This window comes from Girardinichthys multiradiatus, chromosome 1, assembly GCF_021462225.1.
Source record: "Girardinichthys multiradiatus isolate DD_20200921_A chromosome 1, DD_fGirMul_XY1, whole genome shotgun sequence".
Lineage (NCBI taxonomy): Eukaryota > Metazoa > Chordata > Actinopteri > Cyprinodontiformes > Goodeidae > Girardinichthys > Girardinichthys multiradiatus.
Genome location: NC_061794.1, coordinates 11682529 through 11707657, shown reverse-complemented (window position 1 = coordinate 11707657; position 25129 = coordinate 11682529). Strand labels below are relative to the sequence as shown.

General features: G+C 42.4%; 1 protein-coding gene across 1 annotated transcript in view; it reads left to right on the top strand.

The window, feature by feature from the left end:
* The window catches only part of tti1 (TELO2 interacting protein 1), a 28203-nt gene extending 5117 nt beyond the window's left edge, over positions 1-23086 (top strand). The window contains exons 6-14 of the mRNA XM_047371899.1: positions 309-604; positions 2561-2977; positions 3065-3224; positions 3326-3490; positions 3644-3795; positions 6897-7034; positions 7371-7575; positions 13275-13362; positions 22522-23086. Coding sequence (XP_047227855.1) covers positions 309-604; positions 2561-2977; positions 3065-3224; positions 3326-3490; positions 3644-3795; positions 6897-7034; positions 7371-7575; positions 13275-13362; positions 22522-22741 — 1841 coding nt within the window. The 3' untranslated portion in view covers positions 22742-23086. The remainder of the gene's footprint in view (positions 1-308; positions 605-2560; positions 2978-3064; positions 3225-3325; positions 3491-3643; positions 3796-6896; positions 7035-7370; positions 7576-13274; positions 13363-22521) is intronic.
* Positions 23087-25129: the final 2043 nt, after the last annotated feature.

Here is a 25129-nt window from a genome sequence, read left to right as displayed (position 1 = left end):
TTAAAAATATTCTTACCAAGTATTGCTAAATTCAATCAGTGCTTTTCAACAAGAGAGACGGCCAGATGCAGTCAATCATGATCACTAATTTTAAGCTATCAGGCCTGTCAAGTTAAGACACCGAATTAAAACATTCAGTTCAATTGATTTCAGCTTTATTTATACCGCACTTTTCAAACACAAGTGAAACTCAAATGAATTGATTCCACCATAGAAAAAGAATTCAAATAAATGATTAAAAGCTCCAAAAGAACATACTTCTAAAAACCTTTTAACTATTCTTTATCTTCTCCGTTTGCATTTCCTAGGTTACTATGGCAATATCTACCTTCTCACTGATCACCTCCTGGACTTGTATCGGCAGTCGTCAGCGTACAGGAAGCCGGCCGCCATGGTCCTGAACGAGATGGTGAGGGGTGCTGCCGGCATCGCTGTGGCAGCGCCGGCTAACCGTTTGGACGGGAGTGAGTTCCAGGGTCGCTCTGCGTCCACGGAAGACCTTAAAGCGACAGTGGTGTCTATCCTGGAGGAATACACCAGCCTGAACAACTGGCATCTGAAGACTGTGAGTGAGGAGACAGACACAGACCGTCAGGATCAAAAGGTGAGGCTTTACAAGTCTAGAATGATCAGCAAAGAAAACACAGATTAAACTAATAAACTTATTTTAGATGGTCAAATTCTAGAATTGGGTTTTTAGAGTCCATTTAGAGTTTTTAGAATCCATTCTCTAGCTATTTATTTAGTAAGCCTTTAAAGAAACAAAGATAACATGATCAAATAGTGTTGCAAAGTTAATCCAGACCAACAAAGAAAAAAGTAGCACCGAACCAAAGTTTTTTCAGTATGTTCCAACACTTAATTACTCTCTAGAAACAACTTCAAGCTGCATGTTAACACCACCGGTAATGGAGATTGTTTCCTCTGCAGTAGCATTCAACCAGCCTAAAATGCTGCAGAGCAGCAGACATGTCAGCAGGATTCCCTCTGAGGAGAGGGGTATCCCAGCTGAACTTATAAGGTGCATTCAGGGACAACTTATAAACTGGATCGTCTGTAAATCAAAACAACATGTAAACAATTTTTATTCTCATATTAACACAGTCTAAGTAACAACCTGATTCAAGTCCATCCAGGCCTCCGCTCTTTTCCCTTACCCTGCACTCTCTGGGTATATATGTCATTCTGTCTTCATCATCCTGTTTCTCTCCATCTCTCTATTTTTATCTGTTATATATGTATTTACGTATGTACTTACCAAGATCAGTGTTGTACATCCAGGGGGAGGAGTTCCCCTCTGACATGCAAGCTGGGTCAAAACCTGTCACCCGGTGATGTCCATATTTTAACTGCTTGTAGGGGCGGGGTCTGAAGCACTTAGGCTATTTTCTATAGTTGGATATGGAGTAGGAGGGTTATGGCTGCTACTCGCAGAATAGTGAGTGATGCTATCCTCACAACTCTGGGGGAATTTATAAAACAAAGATATTTTAGCTTGTTATGCAGGCGGTTGTGACATCATTACCAGAGAGGTCTGTATCCACTGGCGGGTTTGTGCATTCACCTGTGTGTGTGTGTGTGTGTGTTTGTGTGTGTGTGTGTGTGTGTGTTCCTGTCTTGGCATCACAGTGAGAACCATTTTCCCGATTTCACCATCAAATTGAGGACCGTTTGTACCAAGGTGAGGACATTTTGCTGGTCCTCACGACCTATTTTGCTAACGGTTAGGTTTAGGACTAAGGTGTGAATTGAGTTTAGGTTAAGGTTAGGGTTAGGCATGCACTGGTAATAGTTAGGTTTAGGGTTATTGTCAAGGTTAGGGCATAGAAAGGGTTGAAAAGGACTGAAAATCAATGGGAGTCAACACATGGTCCTCACTACATATAGCAAAACAAGAGTGTGTGTGTGTGTGTGTGTGTGTGTGTGGAGAGCACAAAATAACATACTGTTGTGAAAATAATATAAATAACAAGATCATTTTGTTTGTTTCATGAAAGGATAATGTATAGGTCTGTTTTATATAGGAAAGGTAACCTTCTATGACTTCTGTTGTGATCTACGTTATTTGGAAATAAATTTGATACAATTAACTTGACCGTCTGGGGGGGCAGAGGGTGTTGTTAACAGACTCCAATATAACGACAGGGGAACCACTGAGCCTTTTTAACACTCAGTAGGTGTTTACATGCAAAATACATTCCATAAAAAGGTCGTCCTCAAACGCTGCTGTCCTGTAGCTTTTAGATGAATCGCTGCTCCAACAGAGCTGAATGAAATATTGGCTAACAACCAAGCCTCTGCAGGATCTATACTATCCTACTAGCGTGTTTGACTTTATTAATTCAGAGTTTACTGGCATCAAAATTGCAGTAATAAAAGATGAACCTTTGTTTTCAGCTTTGTATATATACCTACAGTTGTTATTTTATTAACTTAATTTTCCTTACTGAAAGTTTTGTATCCTGTCTTAGGTAAATTATTGTTTTTATCAAAACTGGAAATCCAACTGTTCATGTTGCTTAATATTAACATTTTGGTTTTTCTTTTATTTTTTCTTTAGCTGCTGAGTCCTTTCAGACTCCAGTCTATATCCAGCGGTGAAATCATCAGCAGTACTGCAAACTCTCTGCAAGTGATTCCTTCTTCATCCACCTCCCCTGCAACCCCATCATCAATTTCCACGCTCCTTCAGCTCAATAGCAACATCTGGCAGCTGTGCATCCAGCTTGAGGGCGTCGCCTGTTTCGCCCAGGCGCTGCGGCGTGACTTCCGCCCACTGCTGATGACGTCACTCTATCCTGTCCTGGAGAAAGCCGGAGAGGACACACTGCTCGTCAGCCAGGCGGCGCTGAGCACCATGATGGACATCAGCAAGGCCTGTGGCTACTCCTCCCTGAAGGACCTGATCAACGACAACTCAGACTACCTACTGAATGACATTTCAGTGAACCTGCAGAGGCTCAGTCAACATCCTCAGGTACAGATAGAGAGGAAAATAATGGCTGAGCACATCTGTTCAGGGCTTTCTAATCTTGTGGCGTCTTTTTCCCATCCTGCTGACCAGGCTCCGAGGGTATTAACGGTGATGCTGGCTCACTCTGACTGTAGCCTGCTGCCTCTGATCAGGGACATAGTGCAGGATGTGCTGATGGCTTTGGATCTCAGCTATGACCACTCAGCTGCTCTTTTTTGCTCTGTACTTCACGCGCTCATGAAGGCACTGGGTAAGGATATCATACAACCCATTTCTCAGGGTAAACTTTTAAATAACTAATCTTTTGTTGAATTGTTGTCATGCATGTCATATTGGTCTTTTCCCTTTTAGCCAGGTGGTTCCCTCCATCATGCTGTAGGACCAGTAAGTCTCTCAGTTTTAGGACTTCTGCTAAACAGGAAGATTTTGACATTTGCCAGTTCCTGTTGGATTACCACAAGCAGAAGGAGTTGGCAGAGGGAACTGGGATTGAAGAGGATGAGACTGAGGACCTTGGTAAAAATTATAGATTCTGTCTCAGGAAAATACAGCTGTGGGATTTATGTTTTCCAGAGTAGGTTTGAGGTTCTACAAAATTGGTTCATATGGGTTACAGAGACAGGACTCCACCAGGAAACTAATTACAGTGCATGTTAACTGTCTTCCCAGAGGTCCCCCCTCCTCCAGAGTGTGAGGATGCTGATGATGCTGGTGGTCCTGAAGTGAAAGCAGAACTTCCCTCACACCTCAGCATTACTAAAGACATCATGGAGCGTTGCATTCACCTGCTGTCCGACCCCAGCCTCAGGCTCCGACTCAAGGTGATGCGTTAAATAATAATTGACCAGGAATCATTTTCATAGTTATATTTGGTTTTTATCTTGATAACCATAAAACTGCCATTATGAAAAAATATTTTAATAAAATAATTTCTTTTTTTTTTTTTTCACACAGTGTTGGCGGCCCATCATGTTTCTGCACAATTATGAGGTCTTAGAAGAGAAACATGGTTTAACTCAGGGGTGCCCGGGTCTAGTCCTAGAGAGCTTCTATTCTGCATCTTTTACATACCTGAATCAAATGAACGGTTTGATACCAGACTTCTGCAGAGCTGGGTGACTGGATGCTGATGAGGGAATTCAGCCCTTTGATTAATGTGTGTTGGAAAAGGGCTGCATAGAAAAGTTGCAGGATAGTAGCTCTCCTGGAAAGGATCTTAGAAACTTCCCACTGACACTTCAGGCACTCTAAAAAGGCCCCAATTTCTGCAAAATTCTTTTTAAGCTTATTATTTGAATTATTCATGGGTACAGAGGCACAAGAATCTAGACAACACCTAAAGTGCCAGACAAAGGTTTTTATAACCCCCAAAATTATTCCTATTTTTGCCTTGTTGCAACCATAAAATGGGACAGACCAAATTAGTGCATGATTCTAATGTGGAAGGAAAATGATACATGCTTTACTCTGATACCCCTAAAATTAGAGGATAGAGTCCACCTGTGTGAAATCTAATCTTAGTATGAATCCAGCTGCTCGGCCTCAGATGTCTGTCAGAAAACAATAGTGAACAAATCGCATCAATAAGACCAAAGAACACCGCAGACGGGTCAGGGAGAAAGTTATGGTGCAGTTTAAAGCATAGTTAGGTTATAAAACAATTTCCCAAGGTTTGGTCATCTGATGAATCGGTGTTCAATGCATCATCTGTAAATAGAAAGAGCATGGCACCGCTGCAAACGTACCAAGACATGACCATCGACAGAAACAGACAGGCTGCACAAGGAGGGTTGAAATCTGACTGAGCTGGAGCTGCTTTGCAAAAAAGCAACTATGGCTGCTGTTGGCAATAATATCAGCTTTTAGATAGGTAAGACTAATAGAAACATAGCCTAAAAGGTTTGTAGCTGTGCAGTCAAAGATGATATTAAAACGTATTTACTTTTGCAATACACTTTTGTGTATGAAGATTTTAATCAGTGTTTCTCCATAAAAACAATAGGTTTCACTGTCTGTACTAAATACTATCATGATGAGTAATCCAACTGGACATTTCATAGATGGTTACCTAACGATAGAGGTATTAATCCAGGTTGTCAGTAATACAGGTCCTTCTCAAAATATTAGCATATTGTGATAAAGTTCATTATTTTCCATAATGTCATGATGAAAATTTAACATTCATATATTTTAGATTCATTGCACACTAACTGAAATATTTCAGGTCTTTTATTGTCTTAATACAGATGATTGTGGCATACAGCTCATGAAAACCCAAAATTCCTATCTCACAAAATTAGCATATTTCATCCGACCAATAAAAGAAAAGTGTTTTTAATACAAAAAACGTCAACCTTCAAATAATCATGTACAGTTATGCACTCAATACTTGGTCGGGAATCCTTTGGCAGAAATGACTGCTTCAATGCGGCGTGGCATGGAGGCAATCAGCCTGTGGCACTGCTGAGGTCTTATGGAGGTCCAGGATGCTTCAATAGCGGCCTTTAGCTCATCCAGAGTGTTGGGTCTTGAGTCTCTCAACGTTCTCTTCACAATATCCCACAGATTCTCTATGGGGTTCGGGTCAGGAGAGTTGGCAGGCCAATTGAGCACAGTGATACTATGGTCAGTAAACCATTTACCAGTGGTTTTGACACTGTGAGCAGGTGCCAGGTCGTGCTGAAAAATTTAATCTTCATCTCCATAAAGCTTTTCAGCAGATGGAAGCATGAAGTGCTCCAAAATCTCCTGATAGCTTGCTGCATTGACCCTGCCCTTGATAAAACACAGTGGACCAACACCAGCAGCTGACACGGTACCCCAGACCATCACTGACTGTGGGTACTTGACACTGGACTTCTGGCATTTTGGCATTTCCTTCTCCCCAGTCTTCCTCCAGACTCTGGCACCTTGATTTCCGAATGACATGCAGAATTTGCTTTCATCCGAAAAAAGTACTTTGGACCACTGAGCAACAGTCCAGTGCTGCTTCTCTGTAGCCCAGGTCTGGCGCTTCTGCCGCTGTTTCTGGTTCAAAAGTGGCTTGACCTGGGGAATGCGGCACCTGTAGCCCATTTCCTGCACACGCCTGTGCACGGTGGCTCTGGATGTTTCTACTCCAGACTCAGTCCACTGCTTCCGCAGGTCCCCCAAGGTCTGGAATCGGCCCTTCTCCACAATCTTCCTCAGGGTCCGGTCATCTCTTCTCGTTGTGCAGCGTTTTCTGCCACACTTTTTCCTTCCCACAGACTTCCCACTGAGGTGCCTTGATACAGCACTCTGGGAACAGCCTATTCATTCAGAAATTTCTTTCTGTGTCTTACCCTCTTGCTTGAGGGTGTCAATAGTGGCCTTCTGGACAGCAGTCAGGTCGGCAGTCTTACCCATGATTGGGGTTTTGAGTGATGAACCAGGCTGGGAGTTTTAAAGGCCTCAGGAATCTTTTGCAGGTGTTTAGAGTTAACTCGTTGATTCAGATGATTAGGTTCATAGCTCGTTTAGAGACCCTTTTAATGATATGCTAATTTTGTGAGATAGGAATTTTGGGTTTTCATGAGCTGTATGCCAAAATCATCCGTATTAAGACAATAAAAGACCTGAAATATTTCAGTTAGTGTGCAATGAATCTAAAATATATGAATGTTAAATTTTCATCATTACATTATGGAAAATAATGAACTTTATCACAATATGCTAATATTTTGAGAAGGACCCGTATAGCTGAAAGCTCAGCAGGGCTTGATGAATGCCCTCCTACCCCATAGTACTAAATAAAAACAAGATGTCAGGGAAGCCACCTTTAGTTAGAAAACCAAAAGCCATCTAAATGTAGTATTCAGGGATTGTTTCCCATCACCTAAAACCTGCCTCTGTAGTCATAAGATTTCTAATCGTTGGCTGTATTCTCTGTCCCTGTCCAAAGGTGCTGGATGTGCTGGAGCAGTGTGTGTATGTGCTGAGTGAAAGGGAAGATGAGCTGCTGCCCATGGCTCATTGCTGCTGGCCGGCCCTGCTTCAGAGACTCACCGATGATCCATTAGCAGTCCTCAGAGCCTTCAGGGTAGGATTACTCAACTTATCTTTACTCTGACTACCTGATGATCTTGTCTTTATGACATGGATTGTGGACAAAGAATCAAGTTTGGATCATTTTTAATAAAACTGAAAAATGCAACTTTAGACTTTGTGGAAGCTGTGCTCTGGGTATGCTTAAAACTTTAAAGTTTTTGAAATATGTTAACAAGTAAAAGGGAAAAATCCTTAGGCATTTGGCCATAGCATGTTTTGAGCGTTAGCGCCTGTCTTTACGTAGTCTTTCCTAGCTTTTCTATTCATAGTTTTTAAACAGATTTGCACTTAATGACAACCCTTTGAATTTCTCCATATTGCACATTAGGTGCTGTGTACGCTGGGCGAAACCTGTGGAGACTTCCTGAGGAGGAGGGTTTCTAAGGAGGTCCTCCCCAAGCTGAGCTCCTCACTGGCACGGCAGGCTCCCGTCAGCGCCAAGGCCGGACCGGTCTACACCCACACCCTGGCCTACAAACTTCAGCTGGCTGTGCTGCAGGGGTTGGGTTCATTGTGTCAGAGGCTGAATCTGAGTAAGAGAACCACAAAAAAAAAACCTGCAAAGGGTTCACAAAACACAACAGAGCCAACACTCTTATCAGAAGTGCTTTTGTGGAACTAATGTAATGTAGATGAGCTCTTTATACCTTTTGTTATTTGTTTTTATTGACATCTTCAGCAAGGAAGATCTTAAAATAATTGGCCTGATTAAAAATTAGTTAAATATTCAAAACTTGATGGCTGGATATTTATGAAGGCTCATGGATATCTCCTCCTGTTTGGGTCTAATAATCTAAGGGAATCAGCATAATAGTTGTTACATTTTTTTATGAGCCAATTCTTGCCTTATTTTAAACCTAATTTCAAATATTTATTTGTAATTCTCGCTCATGCAGTACAATTTAAAAAGTTGTAGAACATTATTGTCAATTTGGATCTGTGTACTTTTATTCCTCTGCCACCAGATGGCAGTGGTGTATAACAGTGACAACTGGAGTCCTAACTTGTGTTTTTCTATCTGTGCTATTATTTAACATAAGTTATGACTTAAGTATTTTCCTCTTTTAAAATTAACCCAGAAGGGTTAGCCTTGAGCACGTGTGTTAATATAATCAGGATTACAGGTGTTGTGAAGGAGGTGGTGCTTTCCATCAGAGTCGGCATCCCCTCCGATTTTTAGATTGGTATGTTGTTTTATCAAAAAAATGTAATTATAAATTGAATTTGCTCTCATGCATAAACCATAATGGAAAATCATCAGTGGAAAAAGCCTTGAGGCTGTGGCATCACTTGGGTTCAGCATATTTTAAAGATGACTTTCAAGATTCAATGCCCAGCCAGCTGAGCCAACAGGATGCCACCGAGTCCTCAGCTGCACACACAGTAACCTCTGCAAAGCAGTCAGCCCTCTCTCAAGCTCCATTACACAACGATAAAGCAAGCAACGCAGATAAATGTGCAATTAGCAAACCAAAACGCTGATGGAAGTAGGCCTATTTTACTTCTACGGCTGTCTTCGTCCTCCAAATTTAGGCTCAACGTTGAGGATATAAACTGAAAAAAAACAATGCTCTGAAAGTTGCCAGTTTTGTAAGTATTAGCTGACTTTTTATATTTGTTGTTTTATTAACCAGATAGTGTTCTCCCTATTACAGACTTTTATATTTTAACATAAGCCTCTTAACAGAAGTTAGACTTCTTGCTTCTGTTTTATTGTCATTATGTTTGCATTCTTGTTAGAGGATTTTAGGACGAAATTGCATGCAAATCACCTAGAACAGAAAGCTCTTATTAATTTAGTATTTATAATAACATGGTGCCCATTTTCATCTATACAGAATTACAAGCTTTTGAAATGTATTTAAATGTACAGTACGGTGCAACAATACTCATAGGACTTGACCTTTTCCACATTTTGTCACATTACAACCATATACGTTTTTATTGGGTTTGTTTTTTTGTCTGATTGGCAAATACAAAGTTCTGCATATAGGTACATCTCAAAAACTAGAAAATTGTGAAAAGTTGAATATGTTTGTCACTCATTTTAGAAAGTGAAACTCATCAATTATAAAGAGTCTTCGTTTTGATGGTTATGGCTTACAGGTAATGAAATCCCAAAATTCAGCGTTTCAGAAAATTAAAATATTATAAAAGATCAATGAAAAATATTTTAAATAGAACTGTCAGGCTTCTGAAAAGTATATTAATTTCTATGCACTCCCGTGGTTGGGGCTCCTTTTGTATAAATAACTGCATCAGCCCATGGCATGGAGGATCTGCTGAGGTGTGATGGAAGCCCAGGTTACTTTAAAACTTTAGGTCATCTTCATTGTTGGGTCTGGTGTCTCATCTTCCTCTTGACAGTCCTCCATAGATTCCCTATGGGATTCTGGTCAGGCCAGTTTGCTGGCCAGTCGAGCACAGGAACACCATGGTCACTTAACCAGCTTTTAGTGCCTTTGGCAGTGCGGGCAGGTGGCACGTTCTGCTGGAAATGAAATCAGCATCTCCATAAAGCTTGTCAGCAGGGGGAAGCATGAAGTGGTCAAAACGTTCCTGGTAATGAGGCTATGGTGACTGTGGACTTGAGAAAACACAGTGGACCAACACCAGCAGATGACATGGCTCCCAAATCATCAGTCTGTGGAAACTTCACACTGGACTTAAGCAATGTGCACTCTGTGCCTCTCCACTCCTCCTCCAGACTCTGGGACCTTGATTTCCAAATGAAATGCAAACTTTACTTTCACCTGAAAAGATCATTTGGATCACTAAGCAGTAGTCCAGTTCTTTTTCTCCTTAGCCCAGGTGAGCCCATGTGAAGGGTTTGTCTGCGCGTAGTGGCTTTTGACTCCAGCCTTAGTCCCCTCTTTGTGAAACTCGCCCAGATTCTTGGATGGGTTTACTTGACAATCCATTTGCAGCCTCAACCTTTGGGGCACAGCTCTATCAGCTTTAAACATCTAAAGATTGAAATCTTAGCCAGAATGGTTAGAGAGCTTTTAAATCTGGTCGCAAATTCTTGATTGGATTTAAGTCTGAACTTTGGCTGGACATTTCAAACACATCAATATGCTATGATCTAAACCATTAGATTTATTTTTCAGGGCCATCATCCTGCTGGATATTGAACCTTTAAGCCCTGCATTTGGCTCCATCCATCTTCCTATCAGCTCTACCCAGTTTCCGTGTCACCAGTTCATGGTCCTGCCACCACCATTTTTCATCATGAGACAGGTCGTTTCAAAGTGATGACCCGTGTTAGTTATCCAAACACACATAACGGTTTGCATGTAGGCCAAAAGGTCCAGTAGATGTCAGCTGACCTGATCACCTTCTTCCATATGTCTGCTGTGTCTTAAATGTTTTTGTGGAAAACTGTAACCAACACTTATTCTACTTTTTTTTTAACAATGGCTTTCTTCTTGCCACTATTGCATAAGGTCCAATTTGTGGAGTGAACGACTGATAGTGTCAACAGATTCTCCCACCTGAGCCATGGATCTCTACAGCTCTTCCAGAGTTACTATGTGCAACTTGGCTGTTTCTCTGATTAATGCTGTCCTGACTGAAGAATGTTATGTGGGATTTTTAAAGTTCTGGATATGGTTTTATAACCTAATCCTCGTTGAAACTTTCTCCCAACATGTCTGATGTGTTCTTTGGTCTTTATGGTGCATTTTCTTCTTTAACAAACCATCACATAAAATCCCAAAACTACATCGAAGTTTGTGGTTGTAACTTAACAGAAGTGAAATGTTCAAAGGGAAAGTCTTCTTTTTGGACTCCAGTTTGAAAGTGGAGGTTTGCAGTTGAGTTGTGGATGTTTCAGGCTGCTCCCCTCCGCAGTGGGGAGGTGAAATGGGTGATGGTGACATTAGGAATGTTGCACCCTGTGTCTGAAACTCATCGCTGACAGATGATGAGTTAGCAGCCTGTGGCACTGACCACTGCAGTGGAATTTGTTTTTCCAAATTGTAGATTTATTTTAGCAATTAAGTTCTCTACTAAATTTAAATCAAAAAGCTTGTATTTAAATGCTAAAAGAGAAAATCCGCTTTTGCCTCTTTACATTGTCTTACAAGCATTTTCTGAACTGTAGTCTACTGGTCCAAAAACAGCCCTGACTTTCTGCTTCCTTAAATCACCAATCCCTCCCTGAATCCATACGCTGGTAAATCAACATAGAAAAGATAGAGCACCTTTCAGTGTCTTTGATCTGTTGGACTGCTCTGTGAAGTCCATGTTAAGATGGCTTGCAGTTCCCATTTAGCTGTGAAGCAAGTCTTGTGAGGTTTGGAGATGAACCATCCCAACAGCAGTGAAGCAGAAGTGGTAGTTGGATGCTTAGGGTAATTGTTGGACCCAGTATGTCAATGAATATGGGAGTCAGTCCATCCGACCGTACTTTTTTTCTTTTTTCTGTCTCTGTGTTTTGCAGGTTCCACATTTAAAGCCAAATTATATGGACATATCAGTCAAAATATTTGCAAGTTCAGAGTGAACTATTTATAGCATTTATAGCCTATCAATAAAATGAACTGTGAACACTATTGAACACTGGTTGCTTATGTCAGGGGTTCCCAAACATTTCAGCCGGTGACCCCGGTTAATTATTTCACTCTGTACAGAGTGAAATAATTAAATGTATTTTTAAATGATTTAAAAAAAAAAGATTTTTAATTTTTTTAACTTCATCTTTTAAAAGTTGTATTTAATTATTTAATGAGACATTAAGTGTGCATTTAATAATGTAATGGTACATTAATTATTTAATGGTACATTTATTTATTTCATTGTACACCTATTTATTAAATGGGTAATTCACATTTATTTCATTATGTATTTATGCAATTTTGTCTCCTTTGGTCCTCCATACACTTCAGAGCTCATATCATGATGATTTTGAAATTCATCCCAGATCCATGTTTTAATTTGGAAGCTAAATAGAAATCAGTATTATGTGAAAAAAGCAGCCTCTACCTATTGCATACCCATTGGGGAGCATTGTAAACCTTTTTTTAACTGAAACCATGTAAACATCTGTCTTATCAGCCTGAAGAAAGAAAAGGCCTTGCTTGCTGTACTTGGCTTTTCTGCTTAGAACGTAATTCCGTTCTCCTTTCTGTCAAATAGGGATAATAAGAGATTTGGTGTTAGAGATGAAGAGGATGTGAAAGAGCAGAAGAGAAACAGTCAGTAGCTGAAGCCTTACTTGCGTGAATACCGATTTGGCTATTGCTCACCTCTGGGATACGTGCAGCCAGCCAATTACCAAGTCTTAGTCACAGTGAGAGAAAGACAGAAACACTGATTGACTGAAGTCACTGGTACATTTCAACCCCAGCTCTACCTTCAGATGCATTTCCTCGCAATCTAAGAGCAGCTAGCCTTCACCTTTTTGGTGTTGCTCACCTCTGAGCTGCCCTGCAGACACCTTGATTCCATAAAAGAATACAGGCTGAGTGCAGAAGCAGAGAGGGAAAGAAGAAAGGGGATAAAAGCAGTTGCTAAATAATCCCATTTAACTCTGAAATGTGCTCTGCTGCTTTTATTCTCGTCTCGCTGCGAGCAGGCCTGTGCCAACCAAGTGTGGGCTGAATTGGTAAATAGAGTAAGCAGAGAAGGAGACAGACATGTTTTGAAATGAGGCTTGAAAGGCAGCCCAGTTTGCAGCTTAGGGAATTGCTAAATGTCTGCTGGGAAGGATGGAAAGAGAGAGAGAGAGAGGTATAGAGACTGAGGGAAATTGGGTAAAGGGAGATTAAAGAGTGGAGAGAAGTCAAGTGGAGGGAGAGAGCAAGCAGAAGCCGGCAATGTTATGATATACAGCGAAATGACAGATAAGGGAGCAGAGGCAGGTGTGTCTGAGCACATCAAAGTGCAAAAGTAGAAAAAACTAAGATGGAAGGAAAGGAAAGAGAAAAACAGTAACTTTTTCCCTTAAATGTGGAAGGGTGGAAATGTGAAATCCAGCCCGAGGAGAGATTTTTCCTCAGCCACCTCAGCAGTTTTTCTGAGCTCATTAGGAGTTAGCAAAGGTAAAGTCCAAGCTTGAAAGCTTTTTCATCTTCCTTTTTATCCTTCTGCCATGTTTCACCAATATTCTGAGAACTGAGGTGGTTTAATCTGAGCTCTGGGAATATGTCCCAGGTTTCATGATGTAGATGTTCTGTTTGTGTTTCCATTTTGATTATAACAATGGTGGTTGTGCGTTTGGTTTTCTTAGGCGAGGCAGACCTTGATGCTGTTTGTGAAGCCTGCCTGCCCTACCTGAGCTGCAGACAGCCCATCAGACTACAAGAGGCTTGTCTGAGGTAAGACTTCCTTAAAACCCTCTGCAGATGAGGAATATAATGGATGTTCATTCTGCAGGATGTTGTGCAACAATTGGTTTGGTTTGGCCTTAAGCAACTATTAATTATTATATTGAAATAACAATTATTCACAAAGTTAGAATTTTAAATTTTCAGTCAGACTAACAAATCAGAGTACCACTGTTGGGCATCATTGATTGGTTTAACTTTTAATAATTAGCAATTAATTATTAACAAACTGCTAATAAATTTAGAATATTGAATTTTTAATCAGATTAACAACGAGGAACCATTAGCCAAACAACTTTCGGTCTGTCGGCTATTGTCCTGTTAATCCCAGGACAATAGGATTCGTGTGGATTCTTGGAATTTAGCTAATGTTCTGGTCCAGTTTGTAACGCTGTAAGATTCAGTTATGACAGGTACGATAGATAAAGATAAATTGTGAGATTTGGCTTGATTAACAATAGGCAGAATGCATCTAAGAATCAGGTACGATTAAATGTGGATTCGTTACTATTTTTCACAATTCGTGGGATTTTCCATTAAAATATAATAACAAGGTCCTCATCCGTGCTTGGGCATCAGTTCCAAAATTGATGTTTAGTGTAGACCAGCTGTGCTACTGGCTCTGGAACTGGATTACTGGCTGCTGATAGCTAGAAGAAGACTGCTGCAAAGAGGAAGGAGAAGTGTCAAACAGTGGTGGGTTAGACCGCGGCTAACACCAGCTAGGCGGCTAGAATATGGTCAATACTACAGACTGATGGAGGAACTGAGGGTAGACAATTTGTGGTCCAGATACAGCTTTATGAATCGCAGATTGTATTAAGAATACGTAGGAATGCCTTTGAATCAAGGAGCACTTCAACGACAACCCACGCAGTATGTTGAGAGGCATCAGGTCCATCACAGCCTATAAGCAGAGTGACCAGCAGCTCATCCATGGCCTAGCTCTCCTTGACATCTTAAACATCTTCTTTGCACCCTTTGACACTCCAAGCAGCAGAAGGACTAAACATCTACTTCAGCTGGAGGTGTAGCACCAGCCTCCCATCCTGCAGCTGCAGGTGACCTCCATTATGAGGAAGATCAACATCAACGAAGCTGCAGGTCCTGACATGGTGTCGGGTCAGACACTAAAATCACGTGCTGACAAACCTGCATGGTTTTTTTTGGACATCTTCAACCTCTCCCTGCAGCTTTTCATGGTCCCTGCTACCTGAAGTCCTCCACTATTGTGCCTGTGCCTGAAAAATCAACCATCACTTGCCTTAGTGATTACTGTCCTGTTGCTCTGACCCCGGTCATCATGAAGTGCTTTGAAAGGATCCTCCTGAAGTACATCAAGGACGCTATCACTGCTGGCCTGGACAGCCTGCAGTTCGCCTACAGGGAGAATCGCTTCACAGAAGATGCTGTCTCACTAGCATTTCACACGGCTCTGACTCATCTGCTGCAACCTTACACCTATGTTAGGATGCTATTTGTGGACTTCAGCTCGCCTTCAACACCGTTCTTCCTGACATGCTGGCCATGAAGCTCCACAACCTTGGTTTATCTGCACCACTTTGCTCCAGGATCAGCGACTTTCTCACCAACAGGCCCCAGGTGGTGAGGATAGGGAAACTCACATCTGCCCCACTGATCCTCAACACCGGCACTCCGCAGGGTTGCGTTCTCAGCCCTCCCCTCTTCACCCTATTTACACACGACTGCTCTGCAATGCGCAAAACAAACGTGGTTGTGAAGTATGTGGACGACACCACTTCCCTCTTCCCTTAGGAAAACGATTTAGGAACATCACATCAAAACAAAGAGACTCAGTAACAGTTTCTTTCCTAAAGCAGTGAAGGCAATTGTCCCCCTGCAGGCAGACACTAAACATCTCTTCTGACAATCAAACAAACCACCAGCCCATCTCAGACTGTTTATGCACAAGCTGCTCTTTATGTATATACAAAATACTACATGCCACATTCTATGTACATATATTCTCTTTTTCTATAGGAGTTTTTAAATTTTGTAAGCGTCTATAACTTACATGTGTATCGTTTGAGCTGGATCACAGCTAAATTTCATTTTGGTGTCGTAATGACAAAAGAGAATCTTGAATCATTAATCAAAAAAATTAGCAATTCTTTGAGATACACGGTATGTGTAGAACAGTAGGATTTTAGGACAATAGGTGAAGGAGGAAATTTGAGCAATGACAATCAAAACAGCAAGCCCTGCACACATACAGAATAAACACACAACTTCTCTCCAAAATATAAGAATTTATTAACAAAAATAGTTCAACTTCAAGTTAAAATACTTCAATTAACAAACTCTTCTACTAGACTAGTAACACTCAACTACCCTTCTAACTAAACATGAGAAGAATGAGGAAAACTGATAATTACAAAAGGGAGCAAAGAAATAAACCATAACTGATAAAAAAGATGCAGTGATATCATAGTTTAGTGTGAATGTTTGTTTAAGAATCAAGTTTTGTTTAAAAGCATTGGAATGAGGTCAGATTTGTTTAAAAACTAGTTAAGAACAATTTGTGTGGTTAACAAACACTCAAATGGCACCCCAGTAGTTTATCTTTTGGCTTTTAAGCACATCAAACTAAGCAAAACACAATAAAATAAAATAAATAATATTTAGATTGTTTTATCCTAAACTATTTTTATCTGTCTAAACACATCCTCTTACATGACCCATTTTGGAGGAACAGGAGGACTAGTCTAACTAGGCCAACAAAATCAGACATCCACACGCGTTTCTCCCCAATGCAACTCTGGTGATGAGCCACGGGAAAGAGGACGAATGGTGCTGCACACCTGATTTTTGGGGGTTTTTTTGGGTCGTTTTTTTTTACCGTGTCTTGTCCGGCAGAGTAGTACTCATAATTGTTGTCTGAGTGCCAAGAAGAAGCCCAACAGATTTACTTTCACAAGTGGAGCATTACGGATAACGCTATAATGCTCCGCTTGATATTTAAAAAAGAAACTTTATTAGAAACTGCTTTGGGATTATTTCAATTGCAACGCAGACCGAAACGAAAATGAAAAAAAGAAGCAAAAAAGAGAGAGGTGGGGCGAGAAGAAAAGAGTAGAGGAGAGAAAGAAGGGTGAAGAGAATACAACTTCAGAAACATATATAACAACAGCATTGTTATCGAAAGTCCCCGGTACTAATGAATCCAAGATGTATTTAGTGGTAACTGCAGCATAATATATAACATCTGTGTATCTGTTAACACCTGAATCTAAATCCCTGTGGGTGTAAGTGTGGGTAGGCTTGTGTATACAGGTCCTTCTCCAAATATTAGCATATTGTGATAAAGTTCATTATTTTCCATAATGTCATGATGAAAATTTAACATTCATATATTTTAGATTCATTGCACACTAACTGAAATATTTAAGGTCTTTCATTGTCTTAATACAGATGATTTTGGCATACAGCTCATGAAAACCCAAAATTCCTATCTCACAAAATTAGCATATTTCATCCGACCAATAAAAGAAAAGTGTTTTTAATACAAAAAACGTCAACCTTCAAATAATCATGTACAGTTATGCACTCAATACTTGGTCGGGAATCCTTTTGCAGAAATTACTGCTTCAATGCGGCGTGGCATGGAGGCAATCAGCCTGTGGCACTGCTGAGGTCTTATGGAGGCCCAGGATGCTTCGATAGCGGCCTTTAGCTCATCCAGAGTGTTGGGTCTTGAGTCTCTCAACGTTCTCTTCACAATATCCCACAGATTCTCTATGGGGTTCAGGTCAGGAGAGTTGGCAGGCCAATTGAACACAGTGATACCATGGTCAGTAAACCATTTACCAGTGGTTTTGGCAGTGGTTTCCAGGTGTACACCTTTCACCACTTTGGGGTTGTAAGTGTCCACACCTGGGTTCTTTAAAGAGCCAAGCAATGCATGACTGCATCTGGCAGGAGTTTCCTGGATGGTTGGGTGCAGCTGTGTCTCAGAGGTGCACATGACCGGCTCTGATGAGGGCCTGAGAGGTTCTTCGGGCTCCTCTAAGCTGGTGATCTGGTTGGCCACAAAGAGTGGTTTGCTGCTAAACCCAGTGGGTTTTGCACCTCCGCCTGGACCCAGAGTTGGTTCAGGTGGCAGTCAATGAGTGGGGCCAGCCTGTCCAGCAGGTCCTGGCCACCAAGAAACAGCTCTTTGTTTAATGTGCACATATAGATGGGGTGCACCATAGTCATGTCTTTGAGTGTGATGTCCATCTCCACCCAGCTGGTGATGCTTACATCACAAGCTTCAGCCTGAAGTGGTTTACTGAGGGAGAGCATGGCTCTACTCACCTTCTCAAACGAGACCGAGAACATCAGGCTGATCTCTGATCCTGTTTTAAAATGTAACCTCGGTTTGACATGTCCTCCTATACTGGTGAGATAGTATAGTATATGTTCACTATGGTTCAGTTTACCTAAGAACCTTGGAGCAATGGTTTGTGGTGTTTCTCCTGGAGAGGTCCCAAGGGGTTCTTGGAGTTTCCCAGGTTTGTCTCCCCATCCGATCAGGTAGACTCTGATGGCTGTGGAGACTGGGTCCACGCCTAGTCATGCTGACGGGAAGTTTGGGTCTGGTTTAACTGGAGCGTCGGCTTCCTGTTTCAAGGGTTGTGGGGGCGTGGTGGCCCGACGCACCGCTTCTGTCACCATCTTACGCAAGGTCTCCTCCATCTCTTTCCCCATAATCCCTTCTGCGTGTCGGTTCCACCCTTTTCCATCAGGTTTACCTTTAGGCTTCACGTGATGGTCAGGTCGTCTGTTCGACCGGAAGTGGTCCGGCAACTTTGACTGTGGTTGGTATTCAGTACCACTCCCCCAGTCCAGCTGACCAAACCTACGTTGTTCCCTGAACCTGTTCTTCACATGGGTTCTGGTTGAAGGCATTTCCTGACCTTCTAACGCAAGGCTGGTTCTTTCAGTCTGGACCTGTAAAACTCTAGCCTCGCTCTCCGATCCCTTGGTCGGGCGAGCACGTGTTTCCCACGCCATCTGAGCATATTTGCGGATCTCTTGCATGCTCATGGCCTTGGTTCTGCAATACATAGTAACATCGTATCGCACACTTTCATGAAGGTTGTGGAGGAACAGGGATTTAAAAGCATGTTCCTCCTCAATGCCGGGCGCATTGCATCCTTGGAAGTAAACGGCTCTCAAGCGCCGGTAATACTCCCTGGGTGCTTCGCTTTTCTTCTGCTGGATAGTGAAAGCACCAAGTGTGGCGGAGGCCCGGTCCGTGTACACAGAATATTCTTCCCTTAAAGCTTCGCAAAGGGTTGAATAACGGTCTCGGACTGCGGGTGTCAGGCTCTCCATGAAAACATGGACGCTCCTGGATGTTGTCTTCCAGATGAGCTTCAGTTTTTCCCGTGCTGATGGGCAGTACAAATCTAGAAGACAGTGTTCAACTTCCCTAAGATAATCATCAATGTTTGATTCTGCATTATTAGGGTCGAAACGCTCTATGTCTTTGGCAAGGGACTCAAGCTGGCGGGTGCGCAATCCACTCTCAGGGATTGGTCCCGGCCCATCTGAGTCATCATCGGAGAGTTCACTCCGGCTGCACTCAGGGGGTATCAGTGCATCACGCCTCATCCTCAGAGGAGGCAGTGGAGGCTGCTCCCGGTACAACGGTGGGCCCTGTGCTTCCCGGACTCGGGTCCTGGGCAGCGGTTGAGGGCGGTAGGAACCACCTGAATCCCAGGGGCGGCACTCCTGTCGCCTTGGCGGAGGTGAGGGATCGTAGAGGACCGTACTGCGAGTCACGTTTGACGGCTGCTCGCATCTGAACCGTGAACTATTTACACCTGCTGGGTCCCCAGCTAGGTACCGTTCATGGCTGCTGATTGCAGTGGGGTGGGGCACCGCACCACTGAACCTATTCTGACTACTTACACCTGTTCTTGCCTCGGTGGATGTATGGGGAACCCTATGAGCCTGGAAAGGTAATCTCTGGAGGGCAGCTTCTACATCCTCCAGATCTGACCTGCAGGTTCTCTCAGGGTTACGCAGGTGTGGCTCATCTCCAAAGGTTTCAACCTGTGAGGTGGGTTTCGGTTCGTCCCCCCATTCTTCCAGGGGGGGAGGGGTGGCATGGCTACCCTCTATTGCTTCCAATCTATTTCCAACTTCTGTTATTTCACCTCTAAGGACATCCACTGTCTGCAAAGTGTCATTCAGCTCGAACTGCAGTTTAACGCGTTGGTCAGCTGTCCTAACACATCTGAGACCCGTCTGTCCTTCGGTGGGTTTTTAATGACTTGGAGCAACTCCTGAATCCTGGCTTCACATTGCTCAATGCCATACTCATTGAGGCCTTTACGCTCCTCGGGGGACAACAGAATCAATGACCCAATCACCTCTTGTGCCTGCATTCCTATGGGGTCCTCCATCTTACACACATCTCCAGCTGCAGTCTGGGATATTCCCTCCATCTTTGGCCCAAAATGCACAATGCAAACACACAAACTGTTTATCTATGAACCACCACTAAAATAAATTAGCAGCAATGCAACATGCTAGGCTGTTCAGTGATTAAAGGATTGCTAAAATTAATTAGCTGCACACAACAGGCTAAGCTTTTCAGTGATTAAAGGATTGCTAAAATTACTTAGCCGCACACAACAGGCTAAGCTATTCAGCTCGCTGTCTGATTCATACCTGTATCTTCCAGGTGTATGGGTTTGCTTAAAATGGGCACACAGGTTTGACCGTTCAAAGTGTGGCTAACCCAAGTCTATGCTTTAATTGGGTTAATCAAGCAAACGCACTAAAAGGGGAAGAAGAGAAATAATTTTGAAATAACCCAAAACCAAATTCAAAATAAAATTTTAAAAATGGGAAAACGAAACTAAAACATTCATGCTGTTCTTAGCTTCAAATAAATGTTAGTGTTCTCTAATATGAATCACCTACCTTCCTGTTAGACAACTAAGTTAGTTTTATGAGTCAGATCAAAACATGCTTCACACAATAAAAACCCAGCAAAAATGCTTACATTTTATCCAAAAGTGGTAATGAATGATCTGTAACTTCAACTTTCAACTTTAAGTTATGCCCTTTTGATCATAGGTGATGGAATTATCTGCCTGTGTTAATGAATTGAGTGATTTAAAAAAAGAAATCAAAGTAGGAAATGCAATTCGCACTAGTGACCGCCAGATGGTACTGAGTGCAGGTCTGCGGTTTGGGAAATCCAGCTGCAATCTGTAATCTATTAAATGGCCACCAGATGTAGGTATTGTTCTCTAACTGACTGGGAGAATGTTGGTCACAACTGTAATTACGCCCAGCGGACACTGGGGCAGGTCTGCTGCTTATCAGCGCTGGTTTTTACAGCTGCAGCCGCAGGCTGGCGACTGGAAATTAACTTTAACTTTCCACAAGTTAAACCAACTTTCACCTTGCATCCACAACAAACACCTCTGAAAGATAATGTTATCCTTTGCAGTAGAACTGAGCACAACCTAGTCAAAATATCCCCTAATTCACAAATGTTCTGTGCGAAACTCAAAAGTCTCACAAAACACGTCTAGTTAACGGAGATCCCAACTGTTCATTCTGTGCCATAGCGATTTGATGTCTGTCTTTTTAAGGCCCACCCAGGGACGCCATATGTTGGGTTTATGATTATTGATTGATTAATCTTGATCAATAATTATAATTACAAATCATAATCTGACAAAATCAACTTCTTAACCAAAATCCTCACCTATGAATCGAGACCAGAGATGTTTCTGGTGTTGTAATTGTGGCTCAACGCCTTTGACAATTACAACCGTTAACTACTCCGTAATAATTAATAACTATTGCCGGAGATGTCACTGTTTAATCGACCGTTAAATAAAAGATGGGTTTTACTTGGTGAAGCCTCCTTCTGGGTCAGCGAGTGAGAGGGAAAACGGGGGGGTTTGAAGCGTTGTGTGCGTCCGCAGTTACACTCCAAGAGAGCGGTCAGTCCCGTCCTTTGGTCTTCTTGACGAAAAGGAAAAAATAGGAGCTCACCATCAGCAGTCGACTAGGGGCGAAACACGATGGTGGTTTGTTTCCTCGAACTCCGTGTTTTTAGTTACGTGTTAAACTCACGTCTTCGATCGACAAAGTGAAATTTCTGGCCTTCCTAGTCCAGAAACCTCAGTTATGAATTGTTCGTTGGCCAACGAGAGAGAGAAATAAATGAAGACTCCACGTGGGATCTCTTTTACTTCCAAGGACGCTCCAGTTGCGTGGTAACCTTGTCAAGATTGCCAGCTGAAAAGCGAGTTTTAAAAATGTCCGCCTTCCTATATAGCGTCTTGTGACGTCAGACTTGGGGCGTGTCATATCAGCCGCTATGTCCTGGATACAAAATGGCCGAAAGCAGCAGGAGGCCTGGTGTCTGTGCAAGTAGTCCAATATTCAGCAACAAGTGGTCCAACACACACAAATGTCATACAATATGGTCTGTACCTTACACTTTTCCAGACTGCTGCTGTTTCTCTCCACAACTTGATCTCTGTTGCACATCTTCTGCAAAACAAAAGGCAAACGTGAACTGTTTTCAGTCACTTTTCAGAAAAAAATGTCAGGCAGTTTTCAGAAAAAAAGATCCTTCTGTAGTATTTACTGTACCACTCTATCATCTGATTTGTCTATTCCCTCTTTCCCTACAGGCTTCATCACTTTTCATGTTCCAGAGTTCATGAATAAATAATTCAGCTATAGGCCTACTGATCTTAAGGTTGTTGATAATTACATCCAGGTTATTAAGCCTGTTTGGAAGTTGAATGTATAAAACGGATATATTATTTTAGTAATGTATTATCATATGAGAGGTCAGAGTAACAAAAATGAACTTGAAATGAATTGAAGGTGTGAAATACTGAACATGGTAAAACGGAATGCTGTGAAAACGTGATTAATTTTGCCTCTGTGAAAATTGGAATCCGTAAATTTGAAGGTAAAAAAAAAAACTCTGAACACTTGAAGCATTTTGCGACCTAGGTGATCCCATCAGTTACACCAGTAGTAGTATTTGTAGAACAATTGTCCACTACAATACTGTTTTATATATAAGGTGTAGAAAAACATTAGCTGTTCTGTCACTTGACATTAACCAAAGTGAACATCTTTTTTCCTCCTTCACAGCGTTTTTCGACACTTAATCCAGGTGGATCCGGACACCTTCTGGTTTACATTAAATGAGATCCACTGCCCTTCTTCCTACACACCACCCCACCCCGACCTCCAGCCTCTGCAGCTGAGCGGGATGGGTAGGCCAAGAGACGAGTACTCGGACAACGTGCTGAAGCTGCTGAGGGAGGAGTTTGGCTCGGACTCTCTTACACATAACAAGCCAGTCATCTGAATGAGATGCTGATTGATGAGACGGCCTCAGCATTGACTGCAAAGGTTCAATTAACTGAAAAAAAGAATCTGATAACTTTCATGTTTGCCTGTGTTTAACATCATGGTTTAGGATAAAATGGCAAATGTTAACATTTGTGCATATGTCCAACCCAGGAACAAAGTTGGTCGGTTTTTTTATGCATGCTCACAGGTCTGAGCCTGCATTTCATCTGTCTGTCGGACAGGTGCACATTGTAAATGCTTATTAAATTTTCATTTTCATGTCATTTCTTTATTCTTCAAAGAAGTGACTATGTCACACTGCTTGGTTTAAATAAATTAACAATTTGACAACATAAAAACATTCACCTGTTGCCTATGTTTGTGTGTGGGTTAAATCTAAATGTAATTACAAAAACCTACCAAAAAACTGTTATTTTGTTGTCATTAATCCAGTCTGTAATGTTTTTCACATTTCTCGCCAGAGATTTAGCTTTCATCTTGGTCTAATGTTTTATTATAAGACCTAGTTAAAGTTCTATACTGTCAAAAAAGAAGGAAAACAGTCGGGGTTAAGGATGGCTCAATCAGGACTTTTATGTCCTCTGTACAAGTCAACAAAGAATAGGCATTTATGCCAACACTGAGTCCTAGTCTTAATCTTATAAAATGAATACCAAGTATGTAAATACAACTCTACGATCCATCCATGTTTTAGGAGTATCTCAGTAAGTTAGAATATCTGTAAAAAGTAAATTTATATCAGCATTTTGGCACTAAGTCGGACCTATACAATATCTCTGTACAAGCGGAGCAGGAGTTTGGTTCACATTGCTGGCACTAAGTCAGACCTGTTCCCGGTGCATGTTGGACTCCGGCAGGGCTGCCCTTTGTCACCGGTCCTGTTCATAACTTTCATGGACAGGATTTCTGGGCGCAGCCAAGGGCCGGAGGGGGTCTGGTTTGGGGATCAGTGGATTTTGTCTTTTCTTTTTGCAGATGACGTGGTCCAGCTGGGCCCCTCTAGCCAAGACCTACAGCATGCGCTGGGGTGGTTCGCAGCCGAGTGTGAAGCGGCTGGGATGAGGATCAGCTCCTCCAAGTCCGAGGCCATGGTACTCGACCGGAAAAGGGTGGCTTGTCCTCTTCAGGTTGGAGGGGAGTTCCTGCCTCAAGTGGAGGAGTTTAAGTATCTCGGGGTCTTGTTCACAAGTGAGGGAAGAATGGAGCGGGAGATCGACAGACAGATCGGTGCAGCTGCCACAGTAATGGGGGCGCTGTGCCGGTCCATTGTGGTGAAGAGAGAGCTGAGCCGAAAAGCAAAGCTCTCAATTTACTGGTCGGTCTACGTTCCTACCCTCACCTATGGCCATGAACTTTGGGTCATGACCGAAAGAACGAGATCACGGATACAAGCGGCTGAAATGAGCTTCCTCCGTAGGGTGGCCGGGCACTCCCTTAGAGATAGGGTGAGGAGCTCGGCCATCCGGGAGGGGCTCGGAGTAGAGCCGCTGCTCCTCCACATCGAGAGGAGCCAATTGAGGTATCTATACCGGATGTCTCCTGGACACCTTCCTCGCGAGGTGTTCCAGGCACGTCCCACCAGGCGGAGGCCCAGGGGACGGCCCAGGACATGCTGAAGTGACTATGTCTCTCGGATGGCCTGGGAACGCCTTGGGCTCCACCCGGTGAAGCTGGAGGAGGTGTCTGGGGAGAGGGACGTCTGAGTGTCTCTGCTGAGTCTGCTGCCCCCGCGACCCGGTCCCGGATAAGCGGAAGACGACGAGTACGAGTACTATATATATTATTTTATATACATTTGTTAAACACAGGAATGCATTTCAAATCTTTATGTTAATTTGATGATTTATAGTGTAAACCCAAAATTCTGTTTATCAATAAATTACAATGTTTCATAAGACCAATAAAAGAAAGCATTTTTAATACAGTTGTAGCCAAAATAGTCCAAGGGAAAACTCACTTTTACAGATTCCAAGCAGACAGCGGTGATTGCTGAAGAAGCTGGCTGTTCACAGAGTTCTTTATCCAAGTATATTAATGGAATGTTGAGTGGAAGTAAAATATGTGGTAGCAGAAATATGCAAAATTGGCAGGGAAAGCTGCACCATTTAGAGGTCCTTTTGTCTGAATGTCATGCATAAATGGAGTATCTTCAGTCATAGGCTTCTTCAGGTTCCCTGTTGGACAGACTGCTGTGGTAGGTCCTTCCTGCCCACAGCTGTCAACACCTGCAACAACGTTTTGAAGCAGCCTGCATAATATGAGTTACAACATCATTAAGATTCTCTTTGGGATAAATAAAGTTCTTGTACTTGTCGTTTTCCGCTTTATCCGGGACCGGGTCGCGGGGGCAGCAGACTCAGCAGAGACGCCCAGACGTCCCTCT